We start from the raw sequence: 21568 nt of genomic DNA, 5'->3' as shown, positions 1-21568 counted from the left end.
ATCTACCTAACTGGGACTGAATCAGTATGGTGGGGTCAGGTATACTTATTCTTGAGCAGATCCACAGGTAATTCTGAGATGTCATTTTGATTGAGAAATGCTGCCCTTTTCTACACAAAAATCAATGTCAGATCACTCCAGAACCCACCAATTCTCACAGATTCTTGCCTGAATCAACTTGGTCTTCAAGTTTTCCTGTTTTTCATGGAAACTGGTTTAGATATTTGGGTGAACTGTGAGAGGTGTCTGAAAAGTCACAGAGGAAGGATTGCATTTCTGAGGTTAAAGAGGGCGGGCCCAGCCTCACTTCCTCCCTCTCCTCATCTGGGCTTCCTGTCGTCACAGTGTGATCACATTTATTCCCCCTTCACTTCTCCTTTTACACAAATAGCCCTGACATCCGTGTTACCAGTCTTGTCTTGGCGCTTCATTGATAATCACCAATTCTGCCTAAAGGAGAGAGGAAAAGTGCCTGCTTAAAGGTAAGATTGGTGACATTCGAATTTGACTTGAAAGGAGAGAACTGAAGGTATCTTCTTAGGAGTTTCTGTTTATCTCTCTAGTAAACTGTGAACTTTTGTGAGGCTTTTGCAAGTGTTTACTGAAGGTAGTAAAATTATCAGCAAGATCCTAGTGGCCCTCAAAAGGCAATCTGGCCAGAAAGAGTTTCAGTTAACTGGGTTCCAATTATTTGATGGGTCATGGTTTTCATGTGCTTAAATTGCTTCAGAACTTGAACTTCTCTGTCTGGTCATTACTGATGACTAGAGCCACTTGTGTGAAATGAAACTGGAAGATTTCCTACTTGATCTGGTCTTTAGAAGATTGGTCTTGTAATTTTAAAGTGAGCAGAGAACCAACAGCTAGAACTATTCTAAAAGGCAGCTGGGAGATTAAGATCTTCTTAATTTGAGAAATTTTCAAAAGTAAAATTAGTGACTCCTCAGAGATACTAAACAGAAGGACTGTGATTAATCTTAATGCCCAGCTCAGAGTCAAGGACACTGGACATTCTCAGAACCTGTGTTTCAGGAGGTAAAAGATAGACACTGCTAAGAGCTGCTTAGATTAGTTGTTTTAAAAGAGCAGGAAGAGCACCATGATCCTCAGGATTCCCCCAAATAAACTTATCCTTAGTATTCAATGGGCTTCCCTGGTGACTCAGATGGTAAAGAATCTACCTGCAAAATGAGAAACCTGGGTCTGATCCCTTGGTCAGGAAGATCCCCTGGAGAAGGGAATGGCTACCCACTCTAGTATTCTTGCCTGGAGAATTCCATGGACAGAGGAGCCTGGCGGGCTACAGTCCACAGCATCACAAAGAGTCAGACACGACTGAGCAACTAATGCTTTCCCTTAGTGTTCAAAACAAAAATATTGATAAATATAATATGACATGTACCAAATCTGGATGACTTGGAAAACAAAATGATATTGCAAGGATTTCTAATTCGGGCCCCACAAATAATGACTGAGGTATTATGGACTCAGAAAGTGATGGCCAAGCTTCAGTCCTGGCTTTCTGTAATCACTATAGTCGTTGGGGGTCAGATTACCACAAGGAACTCTAGGTGAAAGCTTTCTCCTTCCAAGATCTGCAAGAATCATACAGGGAATGGAAAGGAAAGTTCTGGAGAACCACACTCATCCACCTAATGATGAGGCATGGGAATGGGGCAAAGGGCTATATATTCTATAAGCATCTCAGGGGTTATTGACCTTTAAATTTCAAAATAATTCTTTCAAAACTTTGTAATGAATTAATTTAATAATCAGATGTTAAGTACACCCTAGGCCCAGGTATTATGCCTGGTAGGGGCAAGAGGTGGTGGGGGGGGGAGGTTGTGGGGGGGTAATAGAAAGAACCTACTTGTCCTGCAAACAGTCTTGCCCTTAAGGAACTCCCTTGGGAGATAAGAAATATCAGATACGCTTGCAAAGGAACAGAACTGAACAAAACAGAATCTTAGCTGCTGGCTAAACAAAGTTTTGCTTTCTCAATCTCCACTGGAATCTACACTATTTTGAAATTGTGGTTAAATTAGAGCAGAGGCTGAACTGTAGCATGATTTCCTGTGATGTTTCCTGTGTGGGCCAATTAAGAGTATTTAGCCTTGAAATAAGAGAATTAGACACCTTTAAATCAGCAAGGAATTAGTCAAAGCCCAGCCTTTCACCTTTCACATCTACTACTACCTAAGTGACCTTACACTTGGTAGTTGACAAGAGGCACACACTGGAAACCTTAAACTCTATTGGTCTTTAGCTTCTTATGACTTCAGATTGACTTTTGACTGTCCAGGGGGCACGTGAAGTCTGTTCACCTTCCTCACTCCTACCTTGCAACAGACCAGGAGCTAGGGATATGCTAAGCACAAGAGACACAGGAATAACTGATGTGGTATGTGTAGAGTAGCATGAGGACAGTCACAGCAATATACAAATGTAACACAATATAATCTTTTCTCTAATGGAACAAACCTGTGCACAAAATGTAGGAGGAGTTTAGGAGTGTGCCCAAGACTCCCTGGGAGAGATGATTGCTCAGGTTCATTTTCAAGAAAGGATGAATTTGCTATGGGGACTAGGGGTAACAGCATTTCAAACAGAATGTGCAAACTCAAAGAAATGTGAATGCCCAGACATGTTAGAAATAAGAGTAAGCAAATGAGACTGGAGTGTAACAAGCCATGGTTGCAGGACCAGAAGAAGTAGGAAATCTTTTCTACTTGGTTCTAGAACTCCAGAACCTAAAATGGAAGGGAAGCTCACTAGCCAGGTGAGTTTCAAGCTAGCCACGGACAGAGTTATGCCTGACATATCCACTTGACAGACTTGATGGAATACGGGTTGAAATGAGGATGAGGATGAGAGGCAGATTTCTTCCTCCTTGACCTAGGTTTTCCCCCTAGATTTTAGTGAAGGGTGGAGCTTATCTGCAAGGTTACAGCTATTCTCTTTCTTTCAGCTTCTGTTTCCGGAAATGCTGTGTTGATTTACTTACAGTGGTTTGGTTTACTTTCCTGAATTAGTCAGCACACAGTACTTCCTGTACCGAGTGAGCGTCCAGTTTGAGCAGATCACCCTGAGCCTAGAGGCTGGATACCTGGCTTCAGGAAGGCCCAGGATCCAGCTGCCACATCAGGTGCAGAGCACTGAAACAAATGCAAAGATATTAGATGGTCGTGCCGAGTGGGCCTCCAGGGTGGTCTCTGGGGCACAGAACGAAAAGATTGCAACTGGAGGCTGGGTGGTCAGTTTGGGAAAGTTGTCTGGAAGTAGGCTTTCAGAAAGAGGAAGACAATGCATTTACAAAGCGAGTGTGTGGGCACTCAGAGGGGTGGCCATGCATTTCTGTGTTGGGATACAGAGGCAAGTCCTCTCTTCATTTCCTACTTCACAGTAGAGTTCCCACTGCAGCAGTAGCATCAATACATCATAGCTATGGCTAAAAGTTGTTCCGCCACAGTGATAAATTTCTATAACAATTTAAAATAAATGTGATATATTCCAAGGGTTAGAATGTTGACACTTAAAGGGAACTTAGAGATTGTATAAATGCTCAAATAAAATGTCAACTCATAGTGAGAGCCCAGTTTTGCTACCATAACACTCCAATCTGTGTATTTTTTAGGTCAGGCAATTTGTTCAAAATCACAAATTACTTAACTAGTTACCTAGAATGTTTCTCGATTCTCTAAGAAATGTTTTTTTTTTCCCTCCACACTACACCCTTTTCTTTCAGACTTATTAAATAGGCATCAATGAACTGTGCTATTTGTTCACATAAAGAAATTTCCAGTGTGCTTTAACATAAGCAGACATGAGAATACAACTTAATAAATCCTAAAGATCTGAAATCAGTAGGCTAGCAAGTCAAATATTTAACTTGCCAAGCTTTTTTGACATTTTATATTTCAGAACTTGATGGAGAAATAAAGGTGAGAAATGATTTTGATATTGCACATGTTTTAAAATTTGTTCAGGTAAATTTGATCTCATGGCTTCATATTTATTCTATATCAGGAAAAACTAGAAGTATAAAGAATTGCCCCATGGTTTATTCTTCTGAAAATAACTATTGTAGAATCTCAATATTTATACCATGAGGGGCTAAAACTATAACAATTTCAAGATCAGAATTCCTTAGATCATTTACTTACATTCAACTTTTTTTTCACTTTTTTTTGACAAAAATTTGTACTTACAAAAAAGTTACAAAAACAATGCCAAGAATTTCTGAACCCCTTTCATTCAGATTTCTCAAATATTAACATTTTATCACATTTTAAAAAATCTTTCACCAGTTTTCTCATTTGAGAGCAATTGCTGACATGATATCTTTCCCCCTTAATGGTTTAGTGTGTATAAAAACAAAATCCTTTTCTTATATATCCACTTTACAATGATCAAAATCAGGATTTTAACACTGATATAATACTATTACCACTCCATAGATTTTATTTAGTTCAGTTCAGTCGCTCAGTCATGTCCGACTCTTCGCGACCCCATGAAGCGCAGCACGCCAGGCCTCCCTGTCCATCGCCAACTCCCAGAGTCTACTCAAACCCTTGTCCATTGAGTCGGTGATGCCATCCAGTCATCTCATCCTCTGTCACCACCTTCTCCTCCTGCCCCCAATCCCTCCCAGCCTCAGGGTCTTTTCCAATGGGTCAACTCTTCGAATGAGGTGGCCAAAGTACTGGAGTTTCAGCTTCAGCATCAGTCCTTCCGATGAATACCCAGGACTGATCTCCTTTATGATGGACTGGTTGGATCTCCTTGCAGTCCAAGGGATTCTCAACAGTCTTCTCCAACACCACAGCTCAAAAGCATCAATTCTTCGGCACTCAGCTTTCTTCACAGTCGAACTCTCACGTCCATACATGACCACTGGAAAAACCATAGCCTTGACTAGATGGACCTTTGTTGGCAAATTAATGTCTCTGTTTTTTCATATGCTATCTAGGTTGGTCATAACTTTCCTTCCAAGGAGTAAATGTCTTTTAATTTCATGGCTGCAATCACCATCTGCAGTGATTTTGGAGCCCCCAAAAATAAAGTCAGCCACTGTTTCCACTGTTTCCCCTTCTATTTCCCATGAAGTGATGGGACCAGTTGCCATGATCTTAGTTTTCTGAATGTTGAACTTTAAGCAAACTTTTTCATCTCCTCCTTCACTTTCATCAAGAGGCTTTTTCTTCCTCTTCACTTTCTGCCATAAGTGTGGTGTCGTCTACATATCTGAGGTTATCGATATTTCTCCCGGCAATCTTGATTCCAGTTTGTGCTTCTTCCAGTCCAGCGTTTCTCATGATGTACTCTGCATATAAGATAAATAAGCAGGGTGACAATATACAGCCTTGATGTACTCCTTTTCATATTTGGAACCAGTCTGTTGTTCCATGTCCAGTTCTCATGATTGCTTCCTGCATACAGGTTTCTCAAGAGACAGGTCAGGTGGTCTAGTATTCCCATCTCTTTAAGAATTATTAAATTCTCCCAATTTCCCCACTAATACTCTTCTTTTCTTTCTTTTCATTTTTTCCTGTTGGAGTTTAATTGTTTTACAATGGTGTGTTAGCTTCTACTGTACAATGAAGTGAATCAGCTATTTGTATACATTTATCCTCTACCTTTTGGGCCACTAATATTCTATATTGTTGTTGTTTGGTTGCTAAGTTGTGTCCAACTCTTTATGAGAGTTGCAGCCTTAAGCTGCAGCACACCAGGCTTCCCTGTCCTTCACTATCTCCCAGAGTTTGCTCAAATGCATGTCCATTGAGCTGGTGATGCCATCCAACTGTTTTATCCTCTGTCGCCCTCTTCTCCTCCTGCCCTGAATTTTTTCCAGCATCATGGTCTTTTCCAATGAAAATACATCATCAGTTCAGTTCAGTTCAGTCACTCAGTCGTGTCTGACTCTTTGCAACCCCATGAATCAGCACGCCAGGCCTCCCTGTCCATCACCAACTCCCGGAGTTTACTCAAACTCACGTCCATCGAGTCGATGATGCCATCCAGCCGTCTCATCCTCTGTCGCCCCCTTCTCCTCCTGACCCCAATCCCTCCCAGCATCAGGGTCTTTTCCAATGAGTCAACTCTTTGAATGAGGTGGCCAAAGTATTGGAGTTTCAACTTCAGCATCCGTCCTTCCAATGAACACCCAGGACTGATCTCCTTTAGGATGGATTGGTTGGATTTCCTTGCAGTCCAAGGGACTCTCAAGAGTCTTCTCCAACACCACAGTTCAAAAACATCATAGTTATGACCAAAAGTTGTTGGTCAAGGTATTGGAGCTTCAGCTTCAGCCTCAGTCCTTCCAGTAAATATTCAGGGTTGATTTCCTTTAAGATTGACTGGTTTGATCTCCTTGCAGTCCAAAGGACTCTACAGAGTCTTCTTCAGCAACACAATTTGAAAGCATCAGTTCTTCTGTGCTCAACCTTCTTTATGATCCAACTCTCATATCCATACATGACTATTGGAAACCATAGCTTTGACTATATGGATCTTTGTTGGCAAAGTGGTATCTCTGCTTCTTAATATGCTGTCTAGGTTTGTCACAGCTTTCCTTCCAAGGAGTGAGAATCTTTTAATTTCATGGCTGCAGTCACCATCCACAGTGATTTTGGAGTCCAAGAAAAAATCTTTAACTGTTTCCACTTTTCCCCCATCTATTTGTTAAGTGATGGGGCTGGATACCATGATCTTAGTTTTTTGAATGGTGAATTTTAAGCTTTCTTTTTTGCTCTCCTTCCACATTCATAATGAAGCTCTTTAGTTCCTCTTTGATTTCTGCCATAAGGGTGGTGTCATCTGCGTATCTGAGGTTATTGATATTTCTCTGGGTAATCTTGATTCCAGCGTGTGCTTCATCCAGCTTGGCATTTCGCATGGTGTACTCTGCACATAAGTTAAATAAGTAGGGTGACAATACACAGCCTTGACGTACTCCTTTCCCAATTTGGAACCAGTCTATTGTTCCATGTCCTGTTCTAACTGTTGCTTCTTTAGCTGCTTACAGATTTCTCAGGAGACAGGTCAGGTGGTCTTGAAGAATTTTTCACAGTTGATTGTGATCCACACAGTCAAAGGCATTAGTATAGTCAGGGAAGCAGAAGTAGATGATTTTCTGGAATTCCCTTGCTTTCTCTATGACCCAACGATTGGTAGCAATATGACCTCTGGTTCCTCTGCCTTTTCTAAATCCAGCTTTTATGTCTGGAAGTTCTTGGTTCCTGTACTGCTGAAGCCTAACTTGAAGAATTTTGAGCATTATCTTGCTAGCACATGAAATGAGTGCAACTGTGCAGTAGTTTGAACATTCTTTGGCATTGCTGTTCTTTGCCATTGGAATCTCTGACCATATATTGCTTTTAAGTGTCATTTCTGTAATTTTCTCCTATCTGGAATGGTTCCCGAGTCTGTCTTTGTTTCATTACGTTGATATTCTTGAAGACTACTGACAAATATTTTCTAGATTGTCTCTCTATTTTGGTTTGTCTGATGTTTCCTCATGACTAGATTCAAGCTATTCCAACTTTTGACAAGAATATTTATAGAAATAGCTTTCATTATCTCACAGAGAGTCTTGCCCACTGTGGACATAGTTTGCTGAACACACCATGGACAAGTCTCTAGGACAGGGACCCTCTGCATCAGAATTCTACATATTTTATGCTAAGTAAAGAGAACTACTAGTCCATTGACTCTGGAGCAGTTGTAGCTGTTTTATGTAACTGTTCCAGTTTTGAGAGTCACCTTGTTGTATAGGTCCTGTCTCAGCTCAGCCACTAGGATCATATGTGGTTTTTCTGTTGAGTGATGACCTTGCTAAGCTCCCAAATGGAGGAAACCGAGACCCCAAGATCAACTGGATTTGTGTTCCTCTTTTGCTTCTCTTCTCTTTGCTTCTTTCTTCTTTCTCTCTTTTATAAATCACCAATTCCTCTCCCTGGAGAGCAGCCTTGATAGGAAATTTTCACCAGAACACAATTTAAGGAAAGAATAAGCTGACAGATACATTCTTTTGACAAAGTGATATAGACATGAGAAGAAGTTAATGCATAAAGTTGATGGTTTGATTTGATTTGATGTGAGTAACACCCCTCCACCTAAAACTGTTTATTACTCTGTAAATAGACATGCTTGCAAACCCACATCCTACCTCAGCCTCTGCTCACAGGGGTTCAAACTGAAAAAAATGGAAAGAGTCCTCTTGGAGGTTCATCACATTGCAGGGAGGAAATTAAATGGTGAAGTAGGAGATGAGTACCCAGACCATGGGACAATGGAAGGAATGCGAGCTTGGGAGGATGAAAGACCTTGGTCTATGCCCTGTCTTTGTTGATTATTAGTTGCATGATCTTATGCTGGTTACATAGGCTGTCTGAGCTTGAACTTCCTGTTTGAAAAGTGGGGCTAAATTTATAAATAAAGTTTATTTATGAACATTTTGCAGGATTTGAAGAACTGTATCATTTATCTAAATTTATTTTGTCATGAGGGTCATAATTTGGGAGCACTTATGGAGAACAGATTTCCTCTCTTATTTAGAAAAACACTTGTGTTAGTTATGGCCCCAGTGATGAATCAAAGACCTCCACAGACTCTGTGTAGGAATAAATGGGAAACCAATAATTACTTGCTGGATACCACGTTCTTCTATGTAAATTGTCAAATAGATCTGTATATTTAAAAAATGTCTGGGAAAATGTTCACTAAAAATGTTACAGGTGGTTATCTCTGGGATGTGGGGTTGCAGAGATTTTGTTTCCTTTTTTGTATTCTCTATATTGTTGGAATTCTTTTTTTTTTTTTTTTTTTTTTTTAACAAGAGCACACAAAACTTAAAACAAAATGAAACAGGCAAAGGATTACTAAAAGGACTTCTGGCACCTAATGTATTTTATTCCTCAAGATCTAGCAGAAATTTCAGTCACCCTTAAGAATGGACTGTTAAGGAAGTTCTAGATTTGATCTTTCCTCAGTTTTCGCTGAACCAGGCAGTCTGATACTGAGCCACCCAGGAAATATTATCTCATTTAGCCAATAAGGTATGAATTATTGTATCACCACTTTAAAGAAGAAGAAATTGGGAAAGTCAGAGAGGTTAAGGTAATTGCCTGGGGCCATACTTCTGGTAAACACCAATGTTAGAATTCAAAACTAAGCCTCCCCGAGCCCAGTACTAGAGTTTGCCAAACTATGTTCCATGGAATGCAATCTTCTCTGAGATGTTAATAAGTAATCTGTAATACATGAATGGGTTTGTAGTTACACAAGTAGACATTTCTCTTAGAGACCCACAATGTACATTAGTATATAACAGTTTTCTCAGAAGTTGATCAGAAAAAAAACTTCATTGTTTTATGTTTTATTTTATTTAATCTCACTTCTTATATGGTTGACCATAGATTCCTCTCACTCCCTATGGTTTTGCTTGTTTTTGTTTTAGGAATACTTACTAACATCTCATAAATATAGTAGTCTAACACCAAAGCTGTCTTGGGTGTATCCAAATTGAACTTGAATCAGATAAGGCTGGAGAGCAAGAACTGATACTTTCTTGGAACTCCTGTCTGACCGTAGCCACTTCTAGGCTTGATTAGATTCAAGACTATATTTGATGACCTATAAGTATGGGTCAGAGAAAAAAGAGAGATTGAACTAGAAATTAATGGGACAGTTTATCAGCCCAAGGGTTCGTTGCTTGGAGAAAACTAAAGGGTGAACTTCCTTCCTGTCCTCCACGTTGGGTGTGGGAGGTACCACACCTAACTGCAGTTCAGTCACAGAGGTTTCCTGGAAGCTGACATCAGGGACTTTCTTCACAGGGCCACATGAGTCACAGATTTTGACTGCAGAAGGGTGTCGGTTTTTCCAGTGGGGTTGGTAGGGGTGGTAACTCCATAACTGACTAGCCAAAGTAAAAAAAAGAAAGAGGAAAGAGGTGGCACTCTCTCTGTGAAAACTGGGATCTTTATTGAATACAGTAAAAGTATTAAAAATCTTCACAAAATGGGCAGTTTTTCTCCTTTAATTCTGTGCAAGACTACGTGGAAAATCAGGGAAGGAGAAAGAGATTCTCTTTCCTGTCTGTGAAGGAAAGGATCAGTGGGGATATCCCCCGGTTTGTGGGCACCTCATTAGTGGGTGCTCTGTGGACAATTAGATTACAGGGCCTGAAGTAGCTGTCACAGGATCTGAAGATATTGGACCCGAGGTGACTCTAGGAGGCACCTGGCCTTCGGGGTCAGTTATTTTCTCATGTCCAGAAGATTAGTTTGGTGGCACAGTAAACCTCAAGTCCAAAGCTTGTCACTCTACAGTGTCATGTTCATTCCACTCCACCAGATTATTCAGAATTAATGAGCAAAGTTCCAGTCATTTGTTCTTTCAACAATCTCACTTTTTTAGTGTAATCAGTTACTGTGTTAAGACTCAAGGATTCAAGGATGAATAGACTACCTCCTACCCTCAAGGAGCTGACATTCTAGTGAGCTGAGTCTTGGAATGATGAGTAACTAATCAAATTATGGGGTCAGAGGAAAAGAAAGGGGCAAATTCCAATAAAGTGCCACTGAACAAAAGAAAGAAAGGAAGCACAGAGAAAAGTATCCAACATTACTTGCTAGATTTTAGAGTATACGCATCGGAATGTTGCTATGAATTTGGAGAGATGAAGAGGAAATTAGGAAGGGTCTTTTGACATACATATACACACAGAAAACCATGACTACAAACATTGTAAAGCAAATATATTTCAACACACACACACACACTCAAACAGATAAAGAAAAATGAAGTTGTAAGTTTCCCTCAAAATTAAAAAAAAAACAAACAACAAATCATCACTACAATCAAAGTAGCAAATATAGTCACCACTCACAAAAGATTATGCCTGGTCTTTTGTGATCCCTGCCTCTTGTTCTTCCCTGCTCTATTTACCCCCACTGTCATACTCCTCTACCCTAGGGAATCACTCATCTGCTTTCTGCTCTTATAGTTTTTATTTTCTAAAATTTTATATACTCTAATCACACAATAGGTACTCCTTTTTGACTAACTTCTTTCACTCACCTTAATCATTTGGAGATTCACCTACATTCTAACATGTATCAACAGTTCCTTCTTTTTATTCCCAAGTAGTATACTATTATATAGTTTTACCACCATTTATTCATCCATTCATCCATTGTTAGAACTTTAGGCTATAGATTCGCTTTCTGGACCTGATTCCAATATATATGTGGGTGGCAGCTTTTCCAAACCAGCAAGCAATTCTTGGATACCAGCAGAGTGTCTAATAATTCAACTCAATTCTAACAATGTCTACCCAGAAATAGAATCAGATTCCACAAGCAAAGGGCTCAGTCCCACAAGGCTGCCTTCGACTTAAAATACCAGCCCCAAGTCCAAGTGTTACCCAAGCTTCTGACCTACCTATTTCCTATAAGTCAGAGGTTCCCATAACCCCATCCTCGGGTTCAACTAATTTACCTAAAGGGCTCACAGAACTTAGGAGAATCCATTTACTTACTAGATTACTGCTTTAATACAAACAATATGTAATGTCAGATGAAGAGACACATAAGATGAAGCCCTAACAAAAGGACTTTCTGTCCATATGAAGCTTGGAGCCAGAATGATAGCATATAAAAATGTTCTGGTTCTCCCACAAGTGGAAGCTTTCTGAACTCCTCCTTTTTTGTTTTTGGAGGCATGATTGACTAATTCACTTGGTGATTGATTCAACCTCTCTTCCCCTCTCCCCTCCTTGAAAATCAAGGAATGAGACTGTAAGTTTCGATCCTCTATTCACAGTTGATTCTCCTGTCAACTAGGCTCTATCCTTGGGTGCTTTGCAAAGTTCACCTTCATAAAAAATACATGCCCCTCCATGATCTTAGCAGTACCATTTATGATAGTCAGGACATGGAAGCAACCTAAATGTCCATCAACAGATGAATGGATAAAGAAGATGTGGCACATGAATACAATGGAATATTACTCAGCCACAAAAAAGAACGAAATAATGCCATTTGTGACAACTTGAATGGACCTCAGTTCAGTTCAGTAACTCAGTTGTGTTCGACTCTTTGTGACCCCATGGACTACAGCATGCTAGGCTTCCCTGTCCATCACCAACTCCTGGAACTTGCTCAAACTCATGTCCATCTCCAACTATCTCATCCTCTGTTGTCCCCTTCTTCTCCTACCTTTAATCCTTGCCAGCATCAGGGTCTCTTCCAATGAGTCAGTTCTTTGCATCAGGCGGCCAAAGTATTGGAGTTTCAGCTTCAGCATCAGTCTTTCCAGTGAATATTCAGTACTGATTTCCTTGAGGATAGACTGGTTTGATCTCCATGCAATCCAAGGGACTCTCGAGAGCCTTCTCCAACACCACAGTTCAAAAGCATCAATTCTTCAGCTCTCCACTTTCTTTATAGTCCAATTCTCACATCCATACATGACCACTGGAAAAACCATAGCTTTAACTAGACAGACCTTTGTTGATAAAGTAATGTCTCTGGTTTTTCATATGCTGTCTAGATTGATCATAGGTTTTCTTCCAAGGAGCAAACATCTTTTAATTTCATGGCTGCAGTCACCATCTTCAGTGATTTTGGAGCTTAAGAAAATCTATCACTCTTTCCATTGTTTCCCCATCTATTTGCCTTGAAGTGATGGGACCGGATGCCATGCTCTTAGTTTTCTGAATGTTGACCTTTAAGCCAACTTTTCCCACTCTCCTTCGCTTTCATCAAGAGGCTCTTTAGTTTTTCTTCACTTTCTGCCATAAGAGTGGTGTCATTTGCATATCTGAGGTTATTGCTATTTCTCCGAGTAATCTTGATTCCAGCTTGTGCTTCATCCAGTCCAGCATTTCTCATGATATACTCTGCATATAAGTTAAATAAGCAGGGTGACAATATACAGCCTTGATGTACTCCTTTCCCAATTTGGAACCAGTCTGTTGTTCCATGTCCAGTTTTAACTGTTGCTTTTTGACCTGCATATAGATTTCTCAGGAGGCAGGTAAGGTGGTCTGGTATTCTCATCTCTTTCAGAATTTTCCACAGTTTGTTGTGATCCATAAAGTCAAAGACTTTGGGGTAGTCAATAAAGCAAAAGTAGATGTTTTCCTGGAGCTCTCTTGCTTTTTCAATGATCCAACAGATGTTAGCAATTTGATCTCTGGTTCCTCTGCCTTTTCTAAATCCAGCTTGAACATCTGGAAGTTCACAGTTCACATACTGTTGAAGCCTGGCTTGTAGAATTTTGAGCATTACTTTGCTAGCATGTGAGATGAGTGCAATTGTGCGGTAGTTTGAACATTCTTTGGAAAGTTTGTTTTCTATGCTATGAATCTGTTTCTCCTTTGGAAATAAGTTAGTTTACATCATTTTTAAAAAATATTTCACGTAAGAGTGATATCTTGGTTATTTGTCTTTCTCTGTCTTAGTTACTTCACTCAATATGATACAGTCGGGGAAATGAGAGAGATAAATTAGTAGTTTGGGATTAACATATATACACTACTATATATAGAACTGGTAAACAACAGGAACTTACTACTAGCATAAGGAACTCTACTCAATATCTTATAATAATGGAAAAGAAACTGAAAGAAAAAATATATATCTAACTGAATCAGTTTGCTGTACATGTAAAACTAAAACAATGTTGTAAATTAACTATATGTCAATAAAAAATAAGTCACCTTCATTAACATTAACCCAGTTGTGGCAGTAAGGGCCTGTTATGAATAACAAGATACCTTTGTGGTTCTGAATTATTTTCAGGAATTGAGGATGAGAGACCAAATATTATATATCAAAAAATGTTTTGATTGTTCTTAGTGCTCAGTGAATTCCCAAGAGTTTTGGGAGCTGTGAGCCAGAAGTTATGGATGAAGACCAAATGTTTCTGAGAAATATATTTTAGTTATCATAATATGTTTCATATCAATCACAATATCACAGGTTGTTTCCAGTTTGTGGCTATCTAATCCCGAAGAACAGCACTAAATGCTATGGAAATTCAAAGATTTTCAGCTGGATTGATAAAGGAGGTAACATTCTAATGGACACGTTCAAATGAGTGTAGTCCTTTTGGGCAGCTAACCCTTGATTATGAGGCCTGGAAAACACTCAAATCCATGTTAATAAGCATGGATTCCATTTACCAAATACTGGCTCTGTGATAAGGTGATTTAATCCTCACTTCTACCCTGTGAGGTATAAGTATTATCCCATTTTACATAGGAATAAATTGTGACTAGAAATGTTAAGCAGGTTTCCAAATCTCATATATCTGTTTGGTGGTCTATGTGAGAGTTGAAATCAAATTTTACTTCAAAGTCTGTGTAGTAAATCATCACACTTTTTTAAAATTAATTTTGATTGGAATATAGTTACTTTAAAATGTTGTATTAGTTTCTACTGTACAGCAAGATGAATGAGCTATACATGTATATATATGTGTATATATAGCCTCTCTTTCTTGGATTTCCTTCCCATTTAGGTCACAACAAGGCTCTTAGTAGAGTTATCCAAGGTATACAGTAGGTTCTCATTAGTTGTCTATTTTATACATAGTATTAATAGAGTATATATATTAAAAAATAAATTTAAAAAAAGCAAAAAAAATAGTGTATATATGTCAGTCCCAATCTCCCAATTCATCCCACCCTCACCTTTCCCCTCTTGGTGCCCATACGTTTGCCCCCTATATCTGTGTCTCTATTTCTGCTTTGCAAATAAAATCATCTATACCATTTTTCTAGATTCCACATATATGCATTAGTATATGATATTTGTTTTTCTCTTTCTGACTTACTTCATTCTGTTTGACAGTTTCTAGGCCCATCTATGTATCTACAAATGATCGGTTTTATTCCTTTTTGTGGCTGAGTAATATTCTGTTGTATATATGTACTACAGCTTTTTAATTCATTCCTCTGTTGATGGACATTTAGGTTGCTACCATGTTCTGACTATTGTAATACTGTGGCAGTGAACATTGGGGGGTGCATGTGTCTTTTGGAATTATGATTTTTTCTGAGTATATGCCAGTAGTGGGATTGCTGGGTTATATAGCAGTTCTATTTTAGTTTTTAAAGGAATCTCTGTACTCCCTAACACCACACACAAAAATAAGCACAAAATAGATTAAAGGCCTGAATATAAGATAAAAAGTGAAAGTTGCTCAGTCTTGTCCAACTCTTTGCGACCCCATGGACTGTAGTCCATGAAATTCTCCAGGCCAGAATACTGGGGTGGGTAGCCATTCCCTTCTCCAGGGGATCTTCCCAACCCAGGGATCAAACCCAGGTCTGCTGCATTGCAGGCTGATTCTTTACCAGCTGAGCCCCAAGGGAAGCCCTGAATGTAAGACCAGATACTATAAAACCCTTAGGCTTACTTACAGCCTAAATGAACTATCTCTTAAGATCATGTGATTTCTGGGCATCTTGACACTGCAAGGATAGTATGATGGATTATAAAAGCAATCTGTGAACTAGAAAAGACATAGTTATATTGGGATAAAAACAATAAATTGACATTCTGCTTTATATATCAGTCTTATGTGCAGCTTTTAAATATGAGTCCCTCTATATAACCTCATTAATTCTGAAAGAAAATTAAAAATTGTGTATCTGGATCTCTAGAATAGAGGACCAGACTTTGAATATTGATGTTCTCTACTGAAAAATGAAATTATATTTTAAAAAAATTCAAGCTCTCAATGCTAATCTCTTTTCATGTCTTCATTGGATATTTGTTGGTCAGTTTTATCTCTGCTGTAAGACTGACATTCTCTGGAAGATAGTTATTGCTTAGTAATGGCTGTATCTCCCACAGCACCTAGAACAGAAAGCACCATATATGTTTCTTTGGTAAAAGAATGACTAAGGCATAGGTATGCTCCCTCCACTTTCATGTAGAGAAGTTCATAGACCAAATGTAGAGTGTATATGCATCTCAGGGTATTTAAGAAACTGGTGGATAAAGTCACTGACCTTCCCAGATGATTGACCAGATTATCCCTGATCCACCAGATGCCTGCTTTGTGTCACTGTAATTCACGCCTCCTCTAAGAATGGCTTTACTACTTACTTCTAGAGTGCTTAATTCAATGTTAAGCACCCTGGCTTGCTGAACTGAAGCAAAAGTGAGTGTCCAAGATAAGATAATTGGTACCTCAATTCAGAGACTAAAAAAGCAAGAAATCTGGGGAAACTTTCCAGAGAAGATTCACAGCTTAAACTCACAGTGATGCTGGAGACCCTTGAACCCTGGACATTTGTGTCCTCTGATCTCTGGTGCCACTGTGCAGAGTCAGGCCACTCACTTCCTCTCTTCTTCCTTCTGCTTTTTAGGGCAAGAATATCTCAAGCATGGGCATGAGTAGCTTGAAATTGCTGAAGTATGTCCTGTTTTTCTTCAATTTGATCTTTTGGGTAAGTGTGTCTCTTCTGAGCATGGTTAAGCTCACCTCTTCCTAGCTACACTCTACTTCTTTCTCCTCTCCTGAAGAGCCTGGTGTGGAGTGCAATTCATGCATGCAAAGGTCATGTGCAGTACATCCAGCCTAAGAAGAAGGGAATGATAATTTTCTCCCCTCTTCCCATCCTGCCATAAGAAAAGCCTACATCCAACCTGGGCTGGTGATCTGTTTCACCCTAGATAATATACATGTTTCGATGCTGTTCTCTCAAAACATCCCACCCTCGCCTTCTCCCACAGAGTCCAAAATTCTGTTCTGTACTTCTGTGTCTCTTTTTCTGTGCATATAGGGTTATCGTTACCATCTTTCTAAATTCCATATATATGTGTTAGTATACTGTATTGGTCTTTATCTTTCTGGCTTACTTCACACTCTGTATAATGGGCTCCAGTTTCATCCAATGAGACAAGTGCTCGGGTCTGGTGCACTGGGAAGACCCAGAGGAATCGGGTGGAGAGGGAGGTGGGAGTGGGGATCGGGATGGGGAATACATGTAAATCCATGGCTGATTCATGGCAATGTATGACAAAAACCACTACAATATTGTAAAGTAATTAGCCTTCAACTAATAAAAATAAATGGAAAAGAAAAAAAAGAAAGAAAAGCCTGCAAAATTGAAAGACACCAGTGCGGTTGGTGATGCTGTTTCTCTGGGCGCCTTAGACTATTACTGCTCACTGCTGACATCTATGGGTGAGAAACCTAAGATTCTACACTCCCTGTATTGAATGCCTCTTTTTTTCTTGCTCCCCTGATGTCAACCCTGAATCCTTGCAAAAAATAGCTGATTGAAAAGGAAATCCCCCTTTCTGGGAAGGTTTCACTGTATTAAGGCTTCCCTGGTGACGCAGACAGTAAAGAATCTGCCTGCAATGCTGGAGGCCAGGGTTCAATCCCTGTGTCGTGAAGATCCCCTGGAGAAGGGAATGACAATCCATTCCAGTATTCTTGTCTAGAGAATCCTGTGGATAGATAGAGGAGCCTGGGGGAGGTGGGGGGTGGTGTATAATCCACGGGGTCACAAAGAGCTGGACACGACTGAGAGACTAACACTTTCACTTTCACTATATCAGATTTAGCAATTGAATTTCAGACATAGGATGAGTTGTGAGGCGAACGTGATAACCACTACACTACGGAAACGCCACTGGATGAGTTGTTACTCATGTTTTTATGAGAAGATTCTTAAAAGTTTGGCTTCTCTAGTTTTCTGCCAAGAAAGATGAACTTCTCAACCAGTGTATTCTCTTTACAAAGGGAAGACCACATATAAGCAGTTGAGCCAGTAAGGAGTAGGGATCTGAATCATGAAGATTTAAAAAAAGGAGTAGGAATCTGAATCATGAAGATACTGTGTTAGCCATGGGAATGACCATTTTGATATCTGATATGGATAGGATGAGGTATGTGCGGGACATCACAGGAGATGCTTTTTTTTTTAGGCACTTGGAGAAATCTGGGTAAAGAGTTTATTGGCTAGAGCCAAGGGAAAAAATGATTCTAGTGTCAGGTAAATGGGTATGAGGAGATATTTAAGAACCACCTTGCACTTCAGAATGTTATGTGATTCTTCTTTTCAGTTCTGTGGCTGTTGCATTTTGGGCTTTGGGATCTACCTCCTGATCCACAGCAAGTTTGGAGTACTCTTCCATAACCTCCCCTCTCTCACGCTGGGCAATGTGCTTATCATTGTGGGTTCCATCATCATGGTGGTTGCCTTCCTGGGATGCATGGGATCCATCAAGGAGAATAAATGCCTGCTTATGTCGGTGAGTAACTCTCACAGCTGATGTGCCTAAGTGGGGGAGGTGGGCATGATGTCTTAAACCACAGGCAAGATGTTTTCTGGTAGCTCATCTATTAGTGCAAATAAATTGTTTGACCATGAAGTTGGCACCTCAGCTCAATCCAGTCTGTCTAGGCCCAGAGAGGGATAAATAAGAAAAGATATCACTGTCCTCCTTAGTATCCATTTTACACTGTTAATGATGACCCTTATCATTATAATTTGCATTCATAACTTTTTATTTATTCTTTATGTATGGTTGAAATCAAGAGTCATCCATCTACCTAAATCTTCCTCACATTAGTATATATTTACAGGATCTGACTTAGAGTCATTAATTGGTGGAAAATCTAGTCTCTAGATTCTTCTGAGTATTGTGACCCTTCTAAGATGGCAGAGGATACATATGTATCTCAAATCTGTACTAGCTACACCACAGTGTGAGTGACCCAGCTAGGTGAGAGCCTATGCTGAGGCCATTGAGGTCTAACGTGAGAGATGCTAGAGCTTTTCACTTTCTTCCTGTCAGCTAACTAGCCTCAGGAGCACCTTTAGATTTAGGCTTTGCCTATAAGCTCTATGAAAGAAGAGTTTCTCATTTCTCTGGTGTGCCCACACAGAGCTTGATAATAAAGCACCACTCTATCCGTAGATATAGGTTCCCAATCACTTTTCTTCTTCCTCAAGTCATGTGGTTAATCTTCTTTCCTTTATGTGTTAAACTGGAGCCAAAAGATAGAATAAGAAAGTCCTTGTTCTCAGACAGTCCCCAGACTATTAGCAAAAGATGGAAGATAATAGACTTGGGGAAAAGGTTTTGAGTAATCAGAGTTTATGTTGGGGTAAAACAATGAAAGAAAATGAAAAAGTGAAAATGTGTTTGCTGTTAAGTATGATTAGTGCAAACATCTAAAATTGGAGATAAATATGAGTGAAGATCATGATTAGAGCACCTCTTCTCTCTGTCTGTACAGAGCTCCTCTCAACCTCTATTATCACCTTCCTCCACCCTATAATAGCCTCCTGCTTGCAGAAAGAACCAGGCCCCAAACTCTGAAGACATATGATTTAGTTTACTAGTCTTTTGCTCAACTGTTTCAGCTAGCTAATGCCAAAACTGCTTCACTGATTCAACAAATGGTAATCCATATTCACTATGCACCTGGAACTCAATAAACACAATGGGAAGAAGAGGGAAAAGCTGGAAGACAGCTGATCTGCCCTCTAGAGTCTTGAAGTCTGATTGTAGGAAAAGAACAGATATTCTTCACAAAACATTAAAAAGCCTAAGAAAGCTTGAGTAGGTGGGAGCTCCTGCCCGTGTATAGAGATCTGCCTTTATGCTGCCAGGGTAGAGTGGGAGTGGGGCAGTAGCTGGCCTCATTGTTGAGAGCATCTCTTTGCTTTGCCCCAGTTCTTTGTCCTGCTGCTGATTATCCTCCTTGCTGAGGTGATCTTGGCCATCCTGCTCTTTGTGTATGAACAGAAGGTAAGTTACAGAAAACACAATTCATTGTTGGATTGGTAAGAGTGGGGGTGGGGGGATGTGGGGAAGAGAAGTTGGCACAAGTAAGTCCTGTGATAGATCTAGGGTCAAAGTGGAAGGATGAAGGAAAAAGAGAGTGACTATAATTGGGGAGAAAGAAAATTATGAAGGTGATCATATTTGAGTGGTGCTTTGAAGGATGAATGGGAAGAACAGTAAAAATCAAGTTTATCTTCCCCCTATTTGCCTACTTACTTTTCTCCATCTGTCTGGCAGTAAAGAATATCTGTCTCAGTGCCTAAGAGAACCCATGTTTGATTTGCCCCTTTGCATTCTTTGTAAACCCAGGGTTTTGGAAGGTCAAGAAAATGCTGTGTGTTTCTTCCTTCATTGCCATCCCATCCTCAGCATTTCTTCCTATATATAAGCTCCCTCCCCTGACTTAGTTCTGAAGAGATCATTTGGAAGGGAGGAACAAATGGAACTATTTTATTAGCCTGCATTAGAAATTCCCTGTTCTTTAAACTCACCTGCTTTTTACAACAACTCCTCTGCTGGAATGTGTCCCATACAGCTGCAAGGATACGTGGCTGAGGGTTTGACCAAGAGCATCCAGCGATACAACTCAGACAATAGCACCAAGGCAGCGTGGGACTCCATCCAGTCATTTGTGAGTACAAAATCCTACTTAGCTCAGCCCAGATGTAATTTTCCAGCCTCAGTCCCCGGGCACTGGAAAGGTCTCTCTTTCATGAAAGCTTCAGAATCTAAGGTCCACAGCCCCTAGGTTCAGAATAATGCTTGGCTGTCAGAAATAGGAGAGCATGAGAATCAACTTGGTTGGTACAAGGTTGTCTATTAATAGATTCTCTCTTTTACCCTTTACCCACTCAGGCTCATTGTTTCAGCCCTACTAAGATGTAAGAAAGACCCAAACATGTCATACTGGATTAGTTTATGTATTTTCCAACTTTTTTTCTGAAAACAGAAATTGTTTAATATAGGAAATCTCTTTTGAATTCCTGAGTAGCCCAACTCATTCTTGTTACCTAGCTCACCAGAACCCCATTTCTCTTTCCCCTCCCCACCACAAACATATATTTTAACTCAGCATTCCTTTCTGGGTGTGCTGGGGTCAGGAAGCCAGTCTGACAATGGCATAGTCTGTGTCTCAGACAATACCATTATGACCACATGGAGCCACCTGTGGCCCTGCCATACCTTCTTAGTGTGGGGTAAAAGAAATAGCACAAGAATTAAAGTCCAGAGACCAGGATTGGGTGACTTTGGGAAAGTCACTTAACTTTCTGGATCCCTATTCTTCTTTCTTTTAAAAATCCGGTCTATAAACCTTTTATTATAGAATTTCTAGGCTGATATAAAAGAAAAGTGAATAATAGCAAAATGAATCTGTGGCTACATATCATCCAGCTTCAACAGTTAACATTTTGCCAATATTGTTTTAGCTAATCCTCTATGTGTTTTTTGCTAGAACTTTTTAAAGCAAATAATAGATATTATATTAGATAATAACTTTGCTTTAAGAAAACAATTTTTTAAGAACAGTCTTGTTGTTCAGTTGCTCAGTCGTGTCTGACTCTTTGCAACCCCATGGACTGCAGCATGCCAAGCTTCCCTGTCCTTCAACATCTCCTGGAGTCTGCTTAAACTCATGTCCATTGTCCAAGAGCAGTCTTAGGTTTACAACAAATCTGAAAGGGAGGTACAGAGATATCCCATATACTCCCACACTTGCATAGTCTCCCCCATTATCCACA

At 39.8% G+C, this 21568-nt stretch overlaps 1 protein-coding gene across 1 annotated transcript in view; it reads left to right on the top strand.

The window, feature by feature from the left end:
- The first annotated feature begins 384 nt into the window (after positions 1–384).
- Positions 385–21568, top strand: part of CD53 (CD53 molecule) — a 35443-nt gene continuing 14259 nt past the window's right edge. The window contains exons 1-5 of the mRNA XM_065927335.1: positions 385–482; positions 16391–16471; positions 18099–18287; positions 19719–19793; positions 20365–20460. Of these exons, the coding sequence (XP_065783407.1) occupies positions 16409–16471; positions 18099–18287; positions 19719–19793; positions 20365–20460 (423 nt within the window). The 5' untranslated portion in view covers positions 385–482; positions 16391–16408. The remainder of the gene's footprint in view (positions 483–16390; positions 16472–18098; positions 18288–19718; positions 19794–20364; positions 20461–21568) is intronic.

The sequence above is a fragment of the Muntiacus reevesi genome, chromosome 1 (genome assembly GCF_963930625.1).
Source record: "Muntiacus reevesi chromosome 1, mMunRee1.1, whole genome shotgun sequence".
Taxonomy (NCBI): Eukaryota; Metazoa; Chordata; class Mammalia; order Artiodactyla; family Cervidae; genus Muntiacus; species Muntiacus reevesi.
This window is presented reverse-complemented; position numbering and strand designations above follow the sequence as displayed.